Below are 22,826 nucleotides of genomic sequence, written 5' to 3'. Positions count from 1 at the left end.
GCCACCTCCAGAGAATATAAGAAGTGACGATGGGGCGAGACACAGAATATGAATCTTATTAAGACAGTTCTCTCTCTGCATGGCAAACACACTCCCTTTCGCACATGCTTCTCTGCGAACACAGACGCACACTCTTTGTGTGCTAATTAAATCATGCAGACATACACAGTTGCCTCTCTCTCCTCTGGGGTCTCAGTCAATCATCATTAGTGTTGAAATGGATAACTCGGCATCATTAATGCTGAGATTAATTTAAAAATTAGGTAAATTGAAAATGAATGAAATTACACTGTTTTGGGATGTTTAGTCCCTCTTTTCAGTCTGGTCTCTCACACAAGTACAATGTGCCTGCACAGAAGCTAGTGCAGCACACAGAACACCTCTGCTCAACACGAGCACCCCCAGGCACACAAACCTGTGGTCATACTGCAGTCACACAAACTAGTGCTGATTTCTTACTTTGAATAGGCCGGAAAAAGAAGCCACTACTGATGTTACTTACAGTTCCCAATTTTCGGCTAATTAGTGCGATTGGTGTTGAGTGTCGAATTAACGTGATATTCACGTCAGCTTAGAAGCTAATACCACTGTCACGTGTTGTAACGTCATCCACATCAACCGCATTGTTATCAATATCGAAATATCACAATACAATAACCTGTCATTGTTGCGTATGAATACTGAATAAACATTTCAAGTCAATTTCACAGGCTGACGGGCAGTTGAAGTTGAAACTTGTAACTGCGCGACGAGCTCGTGCTCGACGACGACGCTGCGTGCTGTGACCGCGTACGCCCAGACGCGCTGAAATTCAAAGTTTGAAACTCGACAGCGTCACAGGGAACGGTTTGGTGTTTGCTTAACTCACTAACTAGCTTGTTGTCCAGTTATGATTGTATAGCCTTTTTTCAGTTCAGGCCGTTGTCTAATCACATTTGCATAAAGACAGAAGATTTGGTCAATTTAGCTGCTTGTCAGTCTCTGAATAAGATTACTAACATTAGCTGGAAAAGCTATTGATTGACCCTGATTTTGCAACGATTACTATGGACCCTTTTGTGGAGGTAAGTTATGGCTGAGCTTCAGTTTTGTTAACGTTAGTCTATATATTTCGCTGCAAGTTAAAAAAAAAACTAGCAGCAGATTAGCTACAAGCGGTATTTTTACAGTAGCTATTAGTTACCCATCTTAGAGGATAGAAACTTAATCAACTAGCTAGTTTTTTTATTTGTGCAGCTAGCTAGCTAACTGTAGTTGTATGCTAACTATATTGTGGCCTTGCTCGCGAGCGAACTTGTCTTTTGGCGTCACAGCTATGTTAACTTGCTTGCACCCAATGTAACAATGGTCAGAATAGAGCTGACATTTGCAGTCTCAGTGAACACGGTGTATAAATCTTGTTTCCGGAGAAGCTTCTAGTCTCGCTTCATTTCGGTCTGGTAAACAACATATTGCTAATAAATTACATGTCTTTGTGGTCTCTGCTATCGGCGCTGTCAGATCTCATTCTTGGAAACCGCGAATTATCTGCTTGTTTACTGCAATTGTTCGGAGCGCTTGAAAACCGACGTGTGAAACCAGGCTTCTCGAGTGCCTGTCCGTAACCAATGCGAACATGAAAGATCGGTCAGATTGCACCGGATTTGAATGTACTTTCTGTTCTCCACGCGCGCGCAAGTCACAAACGTTCTCATTTGCGAAGCAATGTTATAGCAAACACGTAGCACATATTTAGAAAATTAAATTCTGTAAAAGCCGCCTTTGACCATATAAACCATAAACAAGCCGGCACTTGTTCAACACAAACGCTGTGAATCCCAAGAAAGTACTGCTCTGACAGGTCTAGCAACACCTGTGACTACCTGTCAGGCGTTGTTTAGCTTCTAACGTAATTCGGCAGTGTAGTATAATGGGTAAGGAACTTGTCTTGTAACCTAAAGGTACCTTGAGAAAGGTACTTCACCTGCATTGCTTCAGTATACTTCCAGCTGTATAAAATGGATGCAATAGAAATGCTATGCAAAAAGTTGTATACGTCGCTCTGATAAATGCCTGTAATGTAATGTAATCCCTGTGGTATAATGAACGTCATATTTTAAGATGCTATCCTGTGTATCCTGGCTTCCTCATCTCCCTGTAGGAGATAGCGGCCCGCGCGCAGGTCAGACAGGCGAGCTTGCAGCAGCGATCTGCCCAGAGAGTGAACCCGCAGGGCGGTGAAAGGATGGGTGGGACCCCGGGACCCCTCAAGCGGCCAAGGGAGCCCCTGTCAGACAACGGGAACCTCCCGGCCTCTGGTGAGCGAGCGACTGTCTGCGTAACGAGTCTGTGCGCGTTGCCTGCTGCGCGACTGACTTCGCGTGTCGACCCGCAGCAGGTCACCTGGACAACAGCGTGAAGCGTCGCTGCCTGGATCCCGCGGGAGACGAGAGCCGCGACCCCTGCCGGCGGTGGGCGGGGTCTCCTCCTAAGCCACGCCCACGCAGGGCAGAGCTGGAGGTGAAGCCTGACACACCTGCCATCTCCTCCATCAAGTCCAGACTGAAGCAGTTGACTGAGAAAAAGGAGGGTACGGACCAGAACCTGGGCTCTCGCATACACACAGGCCTCTCACACACAGGCCTGACTGTGGCCTGTGCTCAGCGTGCTCCTCTGTGACCTTTTTAATTGTGCGCGGGTCCATTGCAAAGCTGCTTTTCTCCCAGCAGGTGGTGCTGCACACACAGGGGTGGGAGTGTCTCCTCCAATCCAGAAAAGCTGGTTAGGATCAGAAGGGGAGGAGAACAGGGGAGAGTTCCACCTCTTAGGTGAGTGAACACACAAGAGCACTCCTGTAGTCATGTGCCCACACACTCACTGACACTCTTGGAGACCCTCTCACTGTGGGCCTGGGTTTTCATCTGGGGGTTTTTGAAAGTACTGTAGGGGGTCCCTGCCCTGACTAGATATGCAATGACTATTTATTGATTTTGGAAAAAAATGTAAAAAAAATTGAATATGACCCTTTTTATCTTGCGATGTGGTCCCCTTGAGCCTGGTGGGAGTCCCTGGATCAGCGAACCCCCCCCCCGCTCTAAGACTCACACTAACATGTTCACACCATTTTTTTCATCCGCGAATGCAGAGATTGTTCTTTTCATCTGGCCTCCTCGGTGCTGGCTTTGGTAGCTTCTGCTTGGTTGGCTGTATCTCGCCCTGTTTTCAAGGTGACACGGAGTTCCGCTCGCGAGTTGAGCGGTTCGAACTGGGGCCCCCTCAGGACAGCCCGTCCCAGTCCACCCCCCGGCCCAGCGTCCCCTCCGGCTTCGCCCGCGCGGTCCAGGAGAAGCTGCAGAAAGCAAAGACCCCCAGCACAGGCAGAGCCCAGCGCATCCGCCAGGTTAGCGCGCCCTAATCTGCACTTACCTGATTTATCTGTGCTTACTAGTCTCTACTCATCTGATTTACCTGTGCTTACCTCGCTCTACAACCTATTACCTGTGCCTACCTCGCTCTACAACCAGATTTACCTGTGCTCACCTGTCTCTGCTTACCTGATTTATCGGTGCCTACCTGTCTCTAATCACCTGATTTACCTGTGCTTTCCTGTATCTACTCACCTGATTTACCTGTGCTTTCCTGTCTCTCTACTCACCTGATTTATCAGTACTTGCCTGTCTCTAATCACCTGATTTATCTGTGCTTTCCCAGCTCTACTCACCTGATTTACCTGTGCTTACCTGTGTCTGCTTACCTGTCTCTACTCACCTGATTTACCTGTGCTTACCTGTCTCTGCTTTCCTGTCTCTACTCACCTGATTTATCTGTGCTTACCTGTCTTTCTACTCACCTGATTTACCTGTGCTTTCCTGTCTCTGCTCACCTGATTTATTTGTGTTTACCTGTCTCTGCTCACCTGATTTCTGTGCTTACCTGTTTCTTTACTCATGTGATTTATCTTTGCTTACCTGTCTCTCTACTCACCTGTGTTATGTGCACTTGCCTCTCCTACCTGGCCATGGCTGTCACTCTACTGTAACATGTCTGTCTGTGTTCAGGAGCGTGAGCAGGAGCTGCTCATGCTGAAGGCCCAGCCAATCGCAAACAACGCCTGGCTGAAGACGAGCCTGTTTGACAGCTCACTGTCTGAGGTGAGGCAAGGGGGGCCTGCTTTGGGTTAGAGGAAGGAACGCGTGTTATTCAAAGTTTGAGGCAGTGCTTTGTCCTTTTTTAAAGGATAGTTTTCTTTCTGAGGTTTATATATCATTTAATTTTTTGGGAAAGTTTTTAACTGGCCTAGTCGGTTTTTGTGTGCAACGGCCATTTTAGATGTTCACTGACGTTGCTGACAAACCTGCCAGATTTACAGTGGGTGATATAGGGGTATTCACAGATTTGCAGTATACAGCTAAAAAAATTTTTAATTTTAACTCCAAAACTGGTTATATTGCAACAACATTACCTCCAGATGTTGTATACAGTACTGTGCAAAAGTCTTAGGCACCCTAGATTTTTAAATATAATATATAGTATATATTTGGTCTTATATGTTTATTTTTTTGTTTGTTTTTTTCTGCATCAGTGTGTCAGTAGAAAAGAGCAAATTTGAGATTTCCAAACATGAATTTTCAAAAAAATGAAATTTTACAGATACATTTTTGTATTTTGTTAAATAAAGTAATATTTTAAGCAATAGACTACTTTTCAGATAAAAACTTGATCAAGGGTCTCTGGGATTACCTGTAGAGCCAGAAGCAAGTGAAACAGCCAAAATCTGCAGAAGAACTGTGGCAAGTTCTCCAAAATGCTTGGAACAACCTACCAGCCGATTTTCTTATAAAACTGCAGGACCGTGTACCTAAGAGAATTGATGTAGTTTCAGAGGCGAAGGGTGGTCACACCAAACATTGATTTTATTTAGTTTTTATCTATTTACTGCTCTTTATATTATTTTTTCGATATTTATAACCTTTCATTTCATTATTTTTGAAAGCATCTTAGCTGTGCAGCATTTTTTTTTACAGGTGCCTAAGACTTTTGCACAGTACTGTATATGTATATTGCCTGAGTATTTTTTATTTATCTTTTTCATTAAAAAATCATCTTGTTTGTGGTTTGAACCACTTCCTATGGCACATTCAACCCACTTCATTCAAGGATAAGAAGTACCGGTGCACTATAAAAATATTCATGTTTATAATTGTGAATAAATACTGTAAAATAGTTTTTTTAATGTGCTGACTGTGGAAACATGACATCGCTGTACAGGTTGCATTGGAGTTGCTTGAAAGTTTTTTTTTGTTTTTTTTAAATGGTGTAAACCACAAACTCCAGTTGAAAGCATTCACACCTACCGATAACGTCAGAAAGCCCCAGAACTGTGAACTCTTATCTCTTCAGAGATCTAGAGAGCAGAGTCAGCGTCTGTCACAGCCTGCTGAATGCTTTACGCTGGAAGGTTTCCCGTTCTCAGCACGTTGTGCTCCTTCTCTGAGTCGGGCTCCGGCCTGCTCTGCGCTGTTAAGCCAGCTTTGGCCGTCGCTCGGCCCGAATGCTCCGCCCATCTTGCCTGTCCGCCCTGGTTAGCCAAGGGGAGGGTCAGGTTCTTTGCCGCTTGATTGAGTGGCTAATAACCAATCGCGGTTTACATGAGGGTCTCTAAATCCCGCGAAGGTGAGCCCGCCCGGGCGCTCGTCCTCGCCGGTGGCTTCCTGCGTCAGACGGAGACCGCGGAGGTGCCCCCTGTACCCCTGGGATGTGAGTCCGCCTCCACCAGTGTCTGGGGTTTTGCACACTGGTCACCTGACTGGGGTATTGCAAACAGGTCACCTGACTGGGCTTTAGCACACTGGTCACCTGACTGGGGTTTTGCACACTGGTCACGTGACTGGGGTATTGCACACTGGTCACGTGACTGGGGTATTGCACACTGGTCACCTGACTGGGGTATTGCACACTGGTCACCTGACTGGGGTTTTGTATTTGCCTTTTCACTTCTTCTATTCACACAAACTTGGCATTAAGGGCTTGACTTACCAAGGCCTTTGTCATAGGCAAAACCTTTTTACCACATACGAAAGCAATAACACGGCCAATGATTGGTGCAAAACAAATGCCATGATCAATCATCGGTCACGTTATTGGTATTTTGTGCGCTGAAGGTCTCAGTAAGTCAGGCACCCCCTCCCCCCTCCCCCCTTCAGGTGATAGTTTTGTGTGGTGTCTCGCTCGTGGTGTCCGGTTGGAGCTTGTGTGTTTGTGTTTCTGTTTGGAGATTGAGTCCGCGCGCGCGCTTGTGTGTGTGTGTCTGGCAGGCGGAGTCCAGCGCGCTGGCAGAGGATGGCGGTAACAACGTGAGCGGCGACGTGCAGCCTGAGGAGAGCAGTGCGGCCTCGGAGCCCGCCGTCGACACGACGGCCGCCATGGACACGACGCCCGCCTTCGCAGAGGAGCCCAGCCCTCAGCACAGACTCACAGGTGAGACGCGTAACCGGGGAAACGCACCAGACCGGCTCATTATGCCCCTTTCCCACTGTAATGCAAACGGCCCCTCTGTTGTGGAGGTAGGTCAGACACTAATTTAACACAACGACGCATAATTTAAGTTCAATTTCAGTCCTGACCAATACTGTTGCAGAACAATTTCAGTATTGGAGATACTGGCAGTAACAGGCTATATGAACTAATACAGTTCACTTCACCTACACTTAACCATCTCTTTTGTGGTTATGCGTACAGTCATTGCTCCGGTATACATTACAAGGTTGTGAAAGAGGTGAGTCAGGACGTTAGGTTGACTTGTTCCCCAACAGTCCCCGCCTGTGAGGCTCCTCCCGCAGGGGAGGAGTCTCCCATATATGAACGTGGAGAGGCGGAGTTTCCTTCAGACGAACAGGAAGTGCCGAAGGCTCCTTTCAGGCCGGGTATCAGGCGAGGGGAGGAGTAGAGTAGAGGGGCGGGGCTTGCGGAAGGCAGAGGGAGGAGCAGAAGGGGTTCGGGGAGCAGAGGCCGGGGTTGCCAGGTTGAGGGCCCCCCCCCCCGCGCGCACGTTTCTGGACGACGGCGTGGGCGTTTTTTCTGCAGCTCCGCCGATTTTAAAATAACTCGCCGCTCGGCCCTAACCGGGAGGCCACCGCTTCAGCCCACCCACGCCACGCGCATGAATCAGCTGCAGATCCCGCGGCGCCCAGCCGAAATAAAAGCAGCTCTCCCTCTCGCTCCTACGTTCTCCCTCTCTCTCTCTCTCTCTCTCTCTCTCTCCCGATCTCGAGCGCCCGACCGCAGTTTCCCAGCATGCCTCGCTCAGCCGCAGTACGCCGCTCCGCGGCGCTTTCCTCTCCGCAGACGCAGAGCCCAGCCTTCCCGAGGAGCTCAGCACCTCCAAGATGATCGACCAGATGTTCGCGGGAGTTCTGGACAGCAGCGAGGAGGTGGAGGAGGAGGAGACTGAGGAGGTGGGGGGACGGGACGAAGAGGAGGAAACGGCGGGGGAGCGTAACGCCGTCGCAGAGCCCGAGGAGGAGGGGAGAGAGCAGGACGAAAGGATCGATGAGGAGGAGGAGGAGGAGAAGAGAGAGCAGCAGCCACAGGAGGAGGAGGTGCAGAAGCTGGAGGGAGTAGTGGTGGAGGGGGATGGGAGCAGCGAGGACGAGCTGCTCAGCCCCCTCCCCGGCTGCCTCCTCTCCCCCCTCGGCAAGTCCGTGGAGGCCGCAGTCACCCCGCTGGTGAGAGCCCAGCTCGTCTCCGTTTCCTGTGCCTCTCGCTGTGGGGGTGTTCCCTTCCTGTCGCTGTGGCGTGTCCCCTTCCTGTCGCTGTGGGTGTGTCCCCTTCCTGTCGCTGTGGGCGTGTCCCCTTCCTGTCGCTGTGGGTGTGTCCCCTTCCTGTCGCTGTGGGCGTGTCCCCTTCCTGTCGCTGTGGGTGTGTCCCCTTCCTGTCGCTGTGGGCGTGTCCCCTTCCTGTCGCTGTGGGCGTGTCCCCTTCCTGTCGCTGTGGGTGTGTCCCCTTCCTGTCGCTGTGGGTGTGTCCCCTACCTGTCGCTGTGGGTGTGTCCCCTTCCTGTCGCTGTGGGTGTGTCCCCTTCCTGTCGCTGTGGGTGTCCCCTCCTGTCGCTGTGGGTGTGTCCCTTCCTGTCGCTGTGGGGTGTCCCTACCTGTCCTGTGGGTGTCCCTTCCTGTCACTGTACTTGTGTGGCGTGCCCCCTTCCTGTCGTGTGGGCGTGTCCCTCCTGTCACTGTGCTTGCTGTGGGCGTGTCCCCTTCCTGTCACTGTGCTTGCTGTGGGCGTGTCCCCTTCCTGTCACTGTCGCTTGCTGTGGGCGTGTCCCCTTCTCCTGTCACTGTTGCTTGCTGTGGGCGTGTCCCTTTCCTGTCACTGTCGCTTGCTGTGGGCGTGTCCCCTTCCTGTCGCTGTCGCTTGCTGTGGGCGTGTCCCCTACCTGTCACTGTGGGAGTAGCCTCTGATGTGACCGTGGCCTGATATCTGTGTTTGCCTTCGTAACAGAGACTGCCCTCTAGCCATCAGAATGAACCTGCACTGACCCCTGAAGAGACAAGCTGCCCTCCTAAAGTGACTGCCCCTCTTTACAGGTAAGTGAACACACACACCCACACACACACAAACTATTATTCCTCTACAGGTAAGCTGGTTGTACCTCTATATAGGTAAGGACCTACGCACACTTGTATGCACACTGGCTCGCAACAAATCTTCCAGCGTAGACATGAAGTAACTGGCGGGTTATCTGATTGACAGCATCGATGCGTACCGCACACAACGTCAGAGTTCCCAGAAGCCCGTGCAGTGCGTGACCCCGGTGGGACGCAGCCTTGCCGCCGAGAGGCCCCGCCTCCACCCCCAGCCGTCCGTCAACACCAAGGAGCGAATCACGGTGAGCCTCCCGGATGAGGCGGGAAGGGCTTCGACCTCTCTGGCAGGGTGGGGAGGGGCTTTGCCGTGACTGACAGGCTCTCCCTCCACAGCTGCTGAATGAGGAGGCGGGGCGGCTGCAGAGCATCATCAGCCAGACCCTGCAGGCGCTGAGCTGCTGCACGGACCCCGGCCACGGGCAGGGCTCCCTGGAGGAGGCCGAGGCCGAGAGGCTGCTGCTGCTGTCCTGTGAGTCTCTGCATGCGCATGCGCACACACACACATACACACGTACACATATATACACACACACATACACACACGTACACACATACACACACACACACACATACACACACACACACGTACATACACACACACACACACATAAACACGTACACATATATACACACACACACACACGTACACACACACGTACACACGTACACATATATACACAAACACACGTACACACGTACACATATATACACACACACACACGTACACACGTACACATATATACACACACACACACACATACACACATACACACGTACACATATACACACACACACACACATACATACTCTTGTACACACACATGCATATACATACACACACACACACACACATACACATACCTTACACACCACTACACAATAACACACACACACAATACTACTCTGTACACACCAGCATATCATACACACACACATCATACATAAATACACACTACAGAAACAACCTTTACACATGATAAATACACACACATACACACATACGCATACGAAAACGCACACAGTCTCACACACGCATGCACTGTCCCCCTCGCTCATCTCCCTCCCTCACTCTGCGTTCGCCTCGTCGTGTCGGAGCGCGTCTCTGTGTCGGAGCGCGCCCTGACTGTGGTGGCTCCTCCCCCCCAGGTGAGAAGCGCTCCGCCCTGCTGGCCGAGGTGTCCCGGCTGAGGGAGGAGGCAGGGAGCGGCGGCGCCCCGCCCGACGACCCCGCCCAGGTCCCCTGCAGGGGGACGGTCTCCATCAGCAACGTCAGGCTGCCCCTCAAGACTGACTTCGTCAGCTCCGTCCGCTCGCACACAGGTGGGGTCCGGCCCCGGACAGGAATGGAGCGCTTCCGCTTGCCCACGGGACAGGAAGTGACATCACACCTGCTCTCTCTCTCTCTCGCCCTCCCCATAGGTCTGCCCGCTCACTACTTCTTTGTTCTGATACGCTACGGAACCCACGACATCGTGGCCACGCCCCTGGCCACCGCGGCCGACGCCCTGAACGGGGACACCATCTCCTTCCCCACCTCCGTCACCCTGTAAGTCCTGTTGCCGTGGCAGAAGCATCTCGTTTCTAAGGCGTGCCGGAGTGTGTGCGTCAGTGTGTTACCGGGATGTGTCTCGCCGCGCCTCAAACGTGCTCCTCCCTGTTCTCCTTTCAGACGAGACATCCCCTCCAGCTTTGAGATCGACGTGGAGGTCTTCAGCCTGGTGAGGGAGAGGATGGCTCTGAGATCTTCCATGATGGAGTTTGATTATGATGGTGTTCCATTGTGATGGGGCTTGATTATAATGGTGGTCCATTGAGAGTTTGACTATGATGGTGTTCCATTGTGATGGAGTTTGATTATGATGGTGTTCCATTGTAATGGAGTTTGATTATGATGGTGTTCCATTGTGATGGAGTTTGATTATGATGGTGTTCCATTGTAATGCATTCCGTTGTGATGGAGTTTGATTATGATGGTGTTCCACTGTGATGGAGTTTGATTATGATGGTGTTCCATTGTAATGCAGTTTGGTGATGGTGTTCCGTTGTGATGGAGTTTGATTATGATGGTGTTCCATTGTAATGCAGTTTGGTGATGGTGTTCCGTTGTGATGGAGTTTGATTATGATGGTGTTCCATTGTAATGCAGTTTGGTGATGGTGTTCCACTGTGATGGAGTTTGATTACAAGTTTCATTAGAGGTTCAGACAGAGGTTGACTGCCTAATTGACCATTAGCTGACTTATGACTGCGTTTAACGTCCATTTGATAACGGATTGATTATGACATTGTTTAATAACTGTTTGCGTTGGTTTTTGATGACTGATTATTGGAGTATTTGACTGTTTGATTATGACACATTTTCCCGTGTCTTTCTCAGTCCCACCGCCCAGGGAATAACCTGAACGCCGTGCGCCGCTCAACAAAGTCCAAGGTACCTGAACCCACCGCGGGAACGCACCGCACACCGCGGGCGCGATACAAAACGTCAGCTCATTTATAACCCTTTGTGAAGCGCAGTTCTTTAACCGTTCTGGTGTCTTTCTGTCAGGTCACTCCGAAGAAGTTCCTGAACACCCTTACGGTGAGTCAACCCCGCCAATCGAACCCCCCGTTGCCCAAACCACACGCTCATTGGACAGCGACTTTCGTACATTTTCAGCACTTTGAAGTCTCACCGAGTTCCTGTGCTTTTTACTGACGCCACGTTTTCTTTTTTAACAGAGAACCAACCACAGCCTGACATGTGAGTGCCCCCTTTTTCCGTTGCTGCCTGCCTTAATTCGGTTTGTGACTTTAGTGAGCACTTGGTGTGTCAGACCTGGACTTGGCTGATCTGATTGGCTCTGTTCCCCCCCCGCAGCCTCCACGCTGTCCACTGTGGGCCCCCGCAGATCCAGTAACTTCACCCTGGTGGGTTGCCACAGGATCACCCTGCAGTCTCTGGGCCAGAGCAAGTTCCCTCTGGACAAGGTAGAGCTCACCTGTGCTACACCTTCGCTACACCTTGGCTACACCTGTGTTACACCTGAGCTACATGCTTTCATACCTTACCTACACCACACAATATCATACACCTAAAACTGACCTATAATACAGCTGTCCTACACCTTCCCTACACATGCGCCGTACCTATACGCGTGTGCATGTAAAACAGCCAGGCCATATTTGATTGTCGCCTGTTCTATGAGCATGCAGCTTGTCTGCGCTCCAGCTCTCATCTGCCTTGCAGCTAAACCTAGCGCTTTGTGTCTCTCCCCCCCCCCCTCTGCTTTAGATGAAGTTTGAAGGGAAAGTGAGGAAGCTCCTGGGAGATGAGTTTCAGGACAAGGTGAGTCTCCGTGGCCCAGGGGGCGTGGTCGGTGACCCGTTTGTAAAGAGTGCCGCCCCCACGGTGTGATTGTGCAGATGTGATTGACAGGTCGTACACCCACTCAGTTCAATCAATTATCCAGCGTCAGGAAGAAACTGCTTCGGGATTTATCGAAGGGTCTTAATTGAACAGCTGACCGGGCTAAAGATGCTTCCTCGATTAGGTCCGCCCCCATGCCACCGTCACCGCTTGGCGCTGGTGTCCGTGGTAACCTCGCTGTTGCTCTACAGGTGCCCTTCCTGTCTCCTCTGGAGGGAAACGTCTACCTGCAGCTGGACTGCGAGGGCCACTCCCACGTCCAGCACAGCGGCTTCCTGGTGAGTGTGTGTGTGTGTGTGTGTGTGTGTGCGCGCGCATGCAAATTGAGATGGTGACAGACCTTTGCCGTCTGTCTGTGCTGACGGTGTGTGTGGCTCTGGCTCTCTTGCAGACCGTGTTCGAAGACGTGAGCGGGTTCGGGTCGTGGCACCGCCGCTGGTTCTGCCTGAGCGGCAGCAGGCTGTGCTACTGGAGCTACCCCGGCGACGAGCACAGCAAGGTGAGCACAGAGCCCCCCTCCCCCCCGCAGCACAGAGCCCCTCCTCCAGCACAGGGATGGTTTTCAGAGTGTACTCAGCACCAGCGGTTCATTTAAGTCACTCATTGGCTGAAGAACCCTTGCTCCTTGTTCTCACGGCCTTCGTTTTCGGCTGAAAGAAAGGAACACACAAAAACCCACAGACACTGCAGAGCACCGGGAATTTAGTTTGACACCCCTGTGCTCGATGGTCTTTCCCACAGGGCAGTATGAGTGCCTCCTTGCATTATTCATTACACATTAACAAATGATACACATTCAAATTAGGTTTGATTTCATTTTTTACGTCACTGTGGTTACATTGCCTTTTTTTTCCCCTAAGAACCCCCTTCGTTGTGAGCTAACCCTTTCTCCGTCGGGGCTCTCCCTCTTCCCGGCACTTCCCCCCCTCCAGACACCAGAGGGCAGCATCTCCCTGCTGGGCAGCGGCAGCCTGTGCGTGCGCCCGGTGAACAGGAACTCCTGCGCCCGGCCGCACACCTTTGAGCTCGCCAGCGTCATGCAGCAGGGCAATGACCACTCGCTGGACAAGTAAGACCCTCGCAGGGTTTTTAACCTTTCACCTTGAACACCCTGCACGCCATCGTACAGGAATCCGATTTAGTCTCCTCACCCACCACATTCTTAAGACAGAAGACAAATGGAGAAAACTTACTTGGACTGCACTGATTGCTTCGATGAAGGCGTTAATGGTAGTCCTAGTGAGTCAGGGAGGCGGTGCAGTTTTTAAGATGCACTCACACTAAATTGTGTTTCTTAGGTATTAGATATATCTGTATTATAACAATTGTATGTCTGAAGGAGGAAGTTTCTTTCTGAATTTGGAATGTGGAATTGGGAAAGTGGGTCACACTATGGCAGTGGCTATTGTTTGGCAAGGCTGTAAGTGCAACTTGGCTGTGTCTAACTGGGTGTGTGTCTGTATGTGCGTGTAACGTGTGTGTGTGTGTGTGCGTGTTTGCCTCAGGCGCTGGTTCTCAGCTGACACGCGAGAGGAGAGGCTGCAGTGGGTGGAGAAGCTGAGCCAGGCTCTGCTGGACCTTCAGACCTGGAGCACCCGTCCCAGGACCCCCGACTCCCAAACCTTCAGCAAGACCCCCCAGGAGAGCGTGCTGTAACCGCCCCGATCCTGGGGAGGGCACCGACTCCTCCCTCTCCTCCCCCCCCCCCCCCATCCTCATCCTTCAGCCACAGGCCCGGTCTCATGTATACTAGACTGCACTACACTGAATAATAATGGACAATGTTTATAGAACACCTTTCGCAATCTCAAAGCACTTTAGTCACGGAAGTTTATCTCAGCAACCGCCGATGTGTGGCCCCTCCGCCTGGGCGCTTCACGGCAGCCATTTTGTGCCAGAACTCCCCCCACACCTCAGCTGGGGTGCAGGGGGAGGGAATGCTAAGCTAATTAAGCACAGTGGGTGGATTGGCTGGCTAGGTGGAGAGTGGCGGACAGGACACTGTTTACAATAAGTGCCATGAGGGATCTTAACATCCCTGGAGTCTGGACCTCATAGTCAGTCCAGGAGATTGATTTGCTTACTCCAAATTAATATTACTGGACTACAGTGCAGTTGATACTTTTGCTGTACGGTACGTTTACAATACTGACCAGGGAAATCTCGGCATATTAAAACAACTATATTACATCATCAGGCTCTGTCATCCACACTACATTAACTTTATAACTGGGGTCAAATAATTGAGGTTACCCAGAAGCCCCTGGTGCTGGAGGTGGCATCTAATTTGTTGGAGTATGAGGGTGTTGTGACTGCATATGGTGTTATGCTGTGGTTTCTGGGTTCCTCTGCGAAAATGTTTAAGGGAGATGGGTGCGTTTTATGATTATACAATTGCAATAATGAGCATGTGTGTGTGTACACACAGGCTTGTGGCTGATACTCCTATACTTGCAAAGGGAGCATACATTTAATGAGTTGTAACAGGAAATTACTGCTAATTCTATTTACATATATGGGGGGGGAGGGAGCATATTAATGTTTATGAATAACCAATTTTACTTTGTATTTAAGGCATTAAGTTTTATTTTACTAAATCGAACGGCAGTTCCAGCAGGTTTCGTCTCCAGTTGTGATGCTGCACTGGCAGAGAAGAATGAGGAGGATGATGAAGGAGATTATCCGGAGATGAAGGGTACCATAGCACTGCCCTGGGGTGTGTAACAATGGGAGATGGATGACTGTTGCTATGGCAATTTTGTAGTATTCCCCTTGGAATTCCATGAGTCATTTTAGATAGTACGTCATGAAACTAGCTGCTATGGCACCAGCTACTTGCGTTCGCTTACTATTGACTGCTGTTCATCATGTGACTGTATTCAGCATAGGTATGAACATTTAATGATTTAAGCGCTTTATTGAATGGGAAGATGAATCTGCCCTAGTAATTTTCGTTCTAATATGTAAGCAAGCCAACATTTTAGCTTGCTTTATGAGATTGATTGTCTCACATTAATAACTGACAAGCTGTATAATTAATGCAAACAAATTTTGGTTTATTCTCATTTGGTTGGTTTAGTTTGCATTGTTGCTTTGTTCACTACATTTTGAAAGGTATAGTTTGAATTATTTATAGATTGTCATTCATATGTGTAGCTTGTTAGGTAGAGGTGTATTTTGCCAGCTTGATCTGTGATTGGCTGCTACCTGACCATTCTAGAATTCTGAAGGAAAGACAACATCGCCGTAGTATATTAGATAATGTCATTCCAGTCCCATTGTCGTTCACCCAGTTTCAAACTTGACATAATGAAGGAGCTCTGTGGTTGGGTGTGCCCGGTCCTGGCCCTGGTCCTGATTGGCCGAAGTCCAGCCGTCTGCTCCACCTCAGCGCTTAAGCATTCGGATCATTTAAATACTGCCTGAACCAGCCAATGGCAGCGCTCCTCAGCAGCAGTGTTCACCGGGCTGGGAAACCTGCTGGACTCCTGGCCTCCACAGCAGCGGTTCCCAAACTCTGGCTCAGGGCCCACTGGTTGGTTGGTCGTGGGGAGGGGTTGACGCGAGTCATGTGACACTTGTGAAGAAAAAAAAAAGAACCGTATGTAATACACATTCACATTGACATTGAAAGAACGGTCAAATTGAACACTACCCATTTTATGCAGTTGTTTTGACTCGTAAAAAAAAAAAGCTTTCATGTATTGGTACGAAGTCAGGCTGCGTTTTCATAACGGGTGGGTCACGGTACATACGTGTGCTCATGAACTGGGCCCTTGACTGGAAGTTTAGGAACCGCTGCTCTAGAGCTTTGATTGCATGTGTGTGTGTATATATTTACTGTTACTATTTACAGGCAAATGGCTAAACGTTACTGTAATTAGCGTACGTCAACGTGAAGCTCCACAGACGGCTTCTTTCCGGAATCTGCCTATTAATATCTTGTGTTTACAGAAATCTGTTATCTGTGTCTGTGATCTCGATCTAGTGCAAGTCCATGATGTCTACGCAGATTCCCGAATGCTCGAAAGAATAAATACTGCTTTGACTGGCAATGCTGTGTTGACTCAATTTGTAACTTCGGGTCACACCTGTTCACCTCTGACTCAAACCTGCACTGGGGTTACATCATGCTGTGCTGTGCATGCAGACATTAAACTGACATGGTCCGGATATGTACCAGAGCTGAGGACTAGCGCGGTAATAATATACAGGGTGGTGCTGGCAGTGACTGATAAAGCCATAGGTTGTGTAGGCTCATGATGTCCTGACCTTTTAAATGGTGGTTGGTGTGTGTGTGTGTGTGTGCGCCATCATTTTAAAGGTCCAGACTGAAACCGCAACAGATTTTCTTGTCTTTAGATATTCAACATTGATTGCAAATGTTAGAGTATTATTTGGCAGCTATATGATTTCCGTTTGCTCTAAATTGAGTCACTTCTATTTTAGGGAGAAATTAGCTCATCGTTTATGAAGCAATATTTGGTTTGTGGGTTTGTGTGCGCGTCATGATTTTGCATTGCCCACTGAGAGGTAAATTGTATGCAGTTGTTCTCCGGAAATTCGGCATTCCTAATGTGCCCATCCCATCTGCACAATATTGTGTAAAACATAATTAGAGGGGTTTCCCCCCCATCTAATTACATATAAGAAATTGCTGAATGATAACTGAATACACTTCTTTTTTTTTTTTTTTACAATTTGATTAAACGTTTTACCATTTCTCTCATAAGCCAGGCCCTGGATCTCGCTTTATGAAAATGTGTGTGCAAGCTTTCATTTCAGATGAACCTATAGTGTGTGCAAGCTTTCATTTCAGATGAAGCTACTACATGTGACTGATGGCAATAGCAACTGGCCAAGAAAGACCAGGATGTGGATTTGTGCCTGTGCTCCAGTTGCCAGCACGGGTTACCTGCACCTCTCCAGGTCTGGTGAGTACTTTGCTGAGGCTTTTGTCCAAAGTGACGTACATTAAGTACATACTGAAGGTCAGTGAAACAACTGCAAAACACAGGTCTGATAAGGTACAATACTCATTATGTGACAGTTAGGCTATTCATAGCCATGAACACATTGAGTCCAGTTCAAACAGTAAACGTAGGCTAGGTCAGAAAGTTGTGGCAACTCAAACTAGGAGGCGAGTCAACAAGCTACAACATCAAGATAACGATATGAGTGCTGCATGGAGGTGCAAGTGTAACATGAAAGTACCCCAAAACCCTCTTTGCAGGGTTCAAACCACACAATCTTGTACTGATAAGCACTTCCACTTATTAAGGCTCAGTCCCGGATGTGGTGTGTGCACATCTCTGAGTCATTAGTTTCCAGGCCAGAGATGTAAGCTAGCAACCTGGCTATGCTTCAAGCCACACCCCATATCTGTCTGGGGGTGGGACTTTACCTCCTCCTTTCTGGTGAGAAACGCGCACGCCCTCTGCTGGCCACTGAGGTGTAGTGACGAAGCAGCCCAAGAAGTGGGCGGGCTTATGTCTGGCTTTCTTCATCATTGGCTGTCCAGCCTCAGGTCATTGTGTAAGTGCTGTGGCTGTTCAAGCTCCAGTCATTGTGTCAATTGCATCAAGAGCAGGCTGGAGGTGACTCCAGTCAATCCGTGCGGATATCAAGTGGGTCTATTGCTCTGTCTGATGATGATGTTAGCTGACCTTTCCCCTCTCTGCTCTTTGTCCAGATCTCCAGTGAGATGTAGAGTGAGAATGAGCTGCACAATGGCTATTCTGAACTAAAAAACTGCTCCAGAATGAGTGTGTGCACATTAGAGAGTGCTATGGATGTGTGTGTGTGCTGGCATCTGAGAGAGCGAGAGACAGGAAATCGGCCCCGGTTAGGAATGTCAGACAGGAAGTCCTCCCTGTATTAAGGGGGTACAGAAATAGACTTCCTGTTCCCCATAGCTCCCTAGGGAGGGGTGGGGCTCCCTTCCAGTGTCAGGTTAAAAGTGAGTAATGCGTTATTTTAGTTCCGCCTTCCCCTCTCTGCCTGTCAGATTAAAACGGTATTAGACGAGTCGTGGTACTGTTACTATGACTAGTGATGCTTTTAGAAACCGGTTAGAACAGCTAGAACATTCCATTTTCCCATATATAGTCATAAGGGCATCACCATGGTCAACGTGCGACTGGTTTTCCCGTCATGCGTGCGATGTGTACATGCTTGGTGTAGGCCTCTATGGCAGGTATGAAGGGAGAGTCGCAGGTTTCTGCTTGTGGGCCACATCATAAACATGGACGCCCAGGGAAATCGGAGACTCTGGGAAATGCAGCCTTCCCAGTTGCACAGGATGAGGAAGTGCACTTCCTGTTTCCTAAACCTGGTTTCCTGTGCCTCCTCTTCCTGTATGATGGGAAAAGACGGGCATTAAAATGAGTTCATCAACCCAAGGGTGCTGTTGGGTACTACACAACATAGGGTCTCACTGCACTATCACCAACTGCAAGGTCTCTTATTGTGCCAGCAGCTTGAGATCAGCCTAACACAAACATACAGATGCTTACATACACCTACTACAAACACACACACAATACAAGCACTTTCCCACAACAGACACACACACACAAAACAAGCACTCTCCCACAGCAGACACGCGCACACACACACACTCACAAAGTCCTCCTCACGTGTGCACATAGAGATCAGCCCACACAGCGGGAGTGACAGCTGGGCTGGATCAGAGGCCGCGTGAGCAATGACACAGCAATCTGCTCCAGAGGTCCGTTCTGCTGCAATGACATCATGACTCAGCACTTTTCCAGATGGAGCCTGAACCCGTCTCATTCTGATGACATCACAAACCGCAGTCTTTGGCTTGGAAGCAGCTGGGCGTCCCCAACAAAGTAACTGAGCTCTGTCTCATTCCTAACACCCGGAACCCAGTTTGCAGCACAATCCCCATCTACATTAAACATGCAGGCCTGAAACGCTTATCACTCAAACACACACACACCCGGACACTGAAGTGCTGAGATAACTTCAGAGGCCCCAGAATAACAGCCTGCCACTGTAGACTGACTACGGTTACTGATATAATACTCATTAAAAAAAACAGTGGCACGTTTAATTTCTATAGCACATTTCTGAAACCCAAGCTTACTGTACATAAAATTGGTGAAATGTTCAGTGCTGCAGGTCAGGGATGCCGGGGGGGGTAGTGCTTTTATTTCAGAAATCCTGATACTTGCAGGGCTGCAGATCAAAGGAATTTCAAACCCTTAAAAATTTGGCCACCACAAGGGATGGAATATTTAGTACTTTCAACAATTTTTGTATTCCAAAGATTATACTTAAAAACCTTCTTCCTCGTCTGCTCATTCATCTGCTCAGGGCAACGCTAAACTGACAGTTGCATCACTCGAGAGGGTTCAGTCAGTTAGGGGGACTCTGTCTCACCGCTCTTTAGCGACCCCTGCTGGTCGATCGGGTCGCCAAAGCCTGCCTGCCGAAGGTCTTCCTCTGAACCGGTTCGGTGCGAGCTTGGCCACCGGCTCTGGCGTGAAGAGAGGGAGGCTGGCAGCGCCTCGTGCTTCAGAGAACCGCGGGCGTGTTCACTCTCCTAAATCTGCCTGAAAGGGGAAACGAGCGCAGATAGTTGCACATTCCAAATTAGGGTGGGAATTGGACATGTTCACCCCTACACTGGGCACCAATATTTTCTTAAAAAACAACATTTTTTAAAAGAACAAAAAAACACTGTCTGCTTGATTTGTTCAGTCGACTTGAATTTGGACTTTGAACTTTGTGTAGCTCCCTAACTGACTTGTGTCAAAAAACTTTCTGAACTCAAAGGTGGTAAAGTGATATTGCAGTACATGAAAATTTGCAGAAAGACAAAAAAATCTATGCACATTCTAGCTGATATCTTGTAGGTGGTGCTGGCATCCAAAAACTGCCTGTTTTTGGCCAGAATATGAAAGCAGACAATGCTAAGTAACACCAAGTCTTATTTGATCAGCATGAAGTTGTGAATATTAACAGACAGTGCAGTGGTAATACTTGCCGTTTTTTTACAAGAACATGGTCAAAAGGTGCATTAATTGACAAGCCAGTGAAATTATAGCACTGAGCATAGGTTTATGGATGATTCCTGTTCTGTGAAATTATATTCCTTCCACCTTCAAACTCTGCATCAAACAGACCATTACACAGTGAGCATGTTTTCTGGCAATATTTGATGAAAAAGGAGAAGGAAAAAAAAGTCAAATGATCTCTCGACTGTGAAACTGCAATTTCTGCTCAGTGCTGTATGATGCTCGGGAATCTTCTCGCTGTAATAAAGTTATCAGTGTGGAATCGGACATTTTATGAACGGGCTGCACCCTCATGCTAATTAATGACCCGTGTTATCACGGACATGATCAAAGAATGGCTTAATGGTAGAAAAGGAAATGGGTCAATATTGAGTGATTTTGGCCCAGCTGTGGTCTGTTGCTGTATTGAGGCTCAGACGCTGGTCCTTGCCGTTTGCAGCTGCACGTAAAGCCCGGGAGCTCCTTCTGCCTTCCTGAATAAATGAGTCCCCACTGCTGTCCGTCTACGCTAAAACGTTTGAGTTTTTCAGCTCCGTCTCAATTCCTTTAACTCAACGAGTTAACAGTGAGCGCAGATCCTTTCTGAATATGCCTAGAGGCCGTGGCGCTGAGCAGGTTCCCTGTGAAAAGTGCGTCTCGGTATTAATTTGAGGCGAAACAAACCGGTCGTGCCGGATCGCGATCAGATGTGCCTCGCCGAGCTGAACCCGCCCCCTTGAGAGGGCGGAGGGAATTTATCGCTTAAATCGTATCTTTTCTGTATACTAAGGCCACGTGTTTATTTTATTTAAAAATGGCTTATTTTATGAGTGCGTACTTTGACCACCCGTCCTTATTTTCCATCGGTGCGGCCGTTTGGGTTTCACCCGTCTCGAAAGGAAACAACAGTTCCAAGGGCAGAGGAGCGAGTCGAGAAACGGAGACCATGACCCCCCCCCCCCAGTCCCACCCCCACCCCCACCCCCCTTTTTCACTCTCCATCTGGTTCGCTCGCTTATTTCTTCTGTGAGAGCACCCTCCCTCCCTCCCTCCCTCCTCCGTCCCTCCCTCCTTCCTGTCAGTCTCTCTGTGGAGGATGTGTTTGGGAGTGGGGGGAAGAGGAAGGCAGTTTGTCTGTGTCTGCCCTGCTTTGCCCACCTCTCTCTCTCTTTCTCTTTATCCCTCTCTTTCTCCTTCCCCGGCTCTTCCTCTCCCTCGGAGCTGTGCGTCGGTTGGAGTCCTGGCTCCCTTGGCGACGGGCTGTCGGACAGCTGAACTCTGGACGAATGTCGGCAGGAGAGGAAGAGAACAGCGCTGGTAACCCTGGAGGTACTGTCTGCAACAGACTCTGCTGCTGCGCACTAAAGATCTACACACTGACTTACTGCGTACTAACAATCTACAGACTGACCTACTGTGTACTGACAATCTGTACACTGACCTACTGCACAGTAACACTCTACACACTGACTTACTGCGTACTAACAATCTACATACTGACCTACTGCACACTAACAATCTATACACTGACTTACTGCGTACTAACAATCTACATACTGACCTACTGTGTACTGACAATCTATACACTGACTTACTGCGTACTAACAATCTACATACTGACCTACTGTGTACTGACAATCTACACACTGACCTACTGCGTACTAACAATCTACATACTGACCTACTGTGTACTGACAATCTATACACTGACCTACTGCACAGTAACACTCTACACACTGACCTACTGTGTACTGACAATCTATACACTGACCTACTGCACACTAACAATCTACACACTGACCTACTGCACACTAACAATCTACAAACTGACCTACTGTACACTAACAATCTACACACTGACCTACTGCACACTAACAATCTACACACTGACCTACTGCACACTAACAATCTACACACTGACCTACTGCATACAATCTATATACTGACCTACTGCACACTAACAATCTACACACTGACCTACTGCACTGTAACAGTCTACACACTGACCTACTGCATACAATCTATATACTGATCTCCTGCACGCTAACAATCTACACACTGACCTACTGCACACTAACGATCTACACACTGACCTACTACACTCTAACAATCTACACACTGACCTACTGTACACTAACAATCTATACACTGACCTACTGCACACTAACAATCTACAAACTGACCTACTGCATACTAACAGTCTACACATTGACCTACTACACTGTAACAATCTACACACTGACCTACCGCATACAATCTATATACTGATCTCCTGCACACTAACAATCTACACACTGACCTACTACACTGTAACAATCTACACACTGATCTCCTGTACACTAACAATCTACACACAGATCTACTGCATACTAACAATCTAGACACGGACCTACTGCACACAATATATATGCTGATCTACTGTGCACTAACAATCTACACACGGACCTACTGCACACTAACAGGGTTCTAATTGTTTCTGGTGTTTTTGTGTTTGCCGAGCATAGCCGCGGAGGCTAATGGTGTTTTTGTGTTTACAGAACATAGCCGCGGAGGCTAATGGTGTTTATGTGTCTTTTGGTCTGTGTCATTGACCTGACCTCTGCTGCCGTGGAGATGTGCCCATATATGGACTTTCTCAGTCACACTCGACACGCACAGAGCCCCACAGGATTACAGCTAACATCGATTACCACCGACTGACCTGTTTCTGACTGTCACAGATACTGAGCCGCCGGTGATTTCATGTAAACGGTGATCAGTATTGTCTGC

At 48.8% G+C, this 22,826-nt stretch overlaps 2 protein-coding genes across 5 annotated transcripts in view; both read left to right on the top strand.

Moving 5' to 3' along the window:
* The first annotated feature begins 784 nt into the window (after positions 1-784).
* On the top strand, positions 785-16,088 carry anln2 (anillin, actin binding protein 2). Of its 4 annotated transcripts, none has more exons than XM_064313219.1 (24): positions 786-1,064; positions 2,141-2,297; positions 2,375-2,569; positions 2,709-2,807; positions 3,207-3,379; positions 4,038-4,130; positions 5,653-5,736; positions 6,294-6,456; positions 7,264-7,703; positions 8,479-8,564; positions 8,731-8,866; positions 8,958-9,093; positions 9,771-9,944; positions 10,044-10,170; positions 10,294-10,342; positions 11,002-11,055; positions 11,173-11,205; positions 11,346-11,367; positions 11,485-11,594; positions 11,899-11,952; positions 12,225-12,311; positions 12,425-12,532; positions 12,966-13,102; positions 13,539-16,088. In XM_064313219.1, exons 1-24 carry the CDS (start codon positions 1,047-1,049, stop codon positions 13,687-13,689), a joined length of 2,886 nt encoding a protein of 961 aa, XP_064169289.1. In that variant the 5' UTR covers positions 786-1,046; the 3' UTR covers positions 13,690-16,088. The 4 variants fall into 4 exon arrangements, with proteins under 4 accessions (XP_064169291.1, XP_064169289.1, XP_064169288.1 ...); XM_064313218.1 differs by having other exon boundaries at positions 2,706-2,807; XM_064313220.1 differs by having other exon boundaries at positions 788-1,064; positions 2,706-2,807; positions 7,324-7,703.
* A 5,032-nt stretch (positions 16,089-21,120) lies between these two features.
* exoc3l1 (exocyst complex component 3-like 1) overlaps positions 21,121-22,826 on the top strand; it is a 14,482-nt gene continuing 12,776 nt past the window's right edge. The window contains exon 1 of the mRNA XM_064312922.1: positions 21,121-21,386. Coding sequence (XP_064168992.1) covers positions 21,344-21,386 — 43 coding nt within the window. The 5' untranslated portion in view covers positions 21,121-21,343. The remainder of the gene's footprint in view (positions 21,387-22,826) is intronic.

Source organism: Anguilla rostrata, chromosome 16 (assembly GCF_018555375.3).
Source record: "Anguilla rostrata isolate EN2019 chromosome 16, ASM1855537v3, whole genome shotgun sequence".
Taxonomy (NCBI): domain Eukaryota; kingdom Metazoa; phylum Chordata; class Actinopteri; order Anguilliformes; family Anguillidae; genus Anguilla; species Anguilla rostrata.
The sequence above is the reverse complement of the archived record's forward strand: the minus strand, read 5'-3'. Positions and strand labels throughout refer to the sequence as shown.

Excerpts from the sequence above, each read along its gene's own strand:
- anln2 (XM_064313218.1), top strand. Across the intron at positions 12,312-12,424 it reads TCCAGCACAGCGGCTTCCTG|ACCGTGTTCGAAGACGTGAG; the intron begins GTGAGTGTGTGT and ends GCTCTCTTGCAG. Across the intron at positions 13,103-13,538 it reads AATGACCACTCGCTGGACAA|GCGCTGGTTCTCAGCTGACA; the intron begins GTAAGACCCTCG and ends TGTTTGCCTCAG.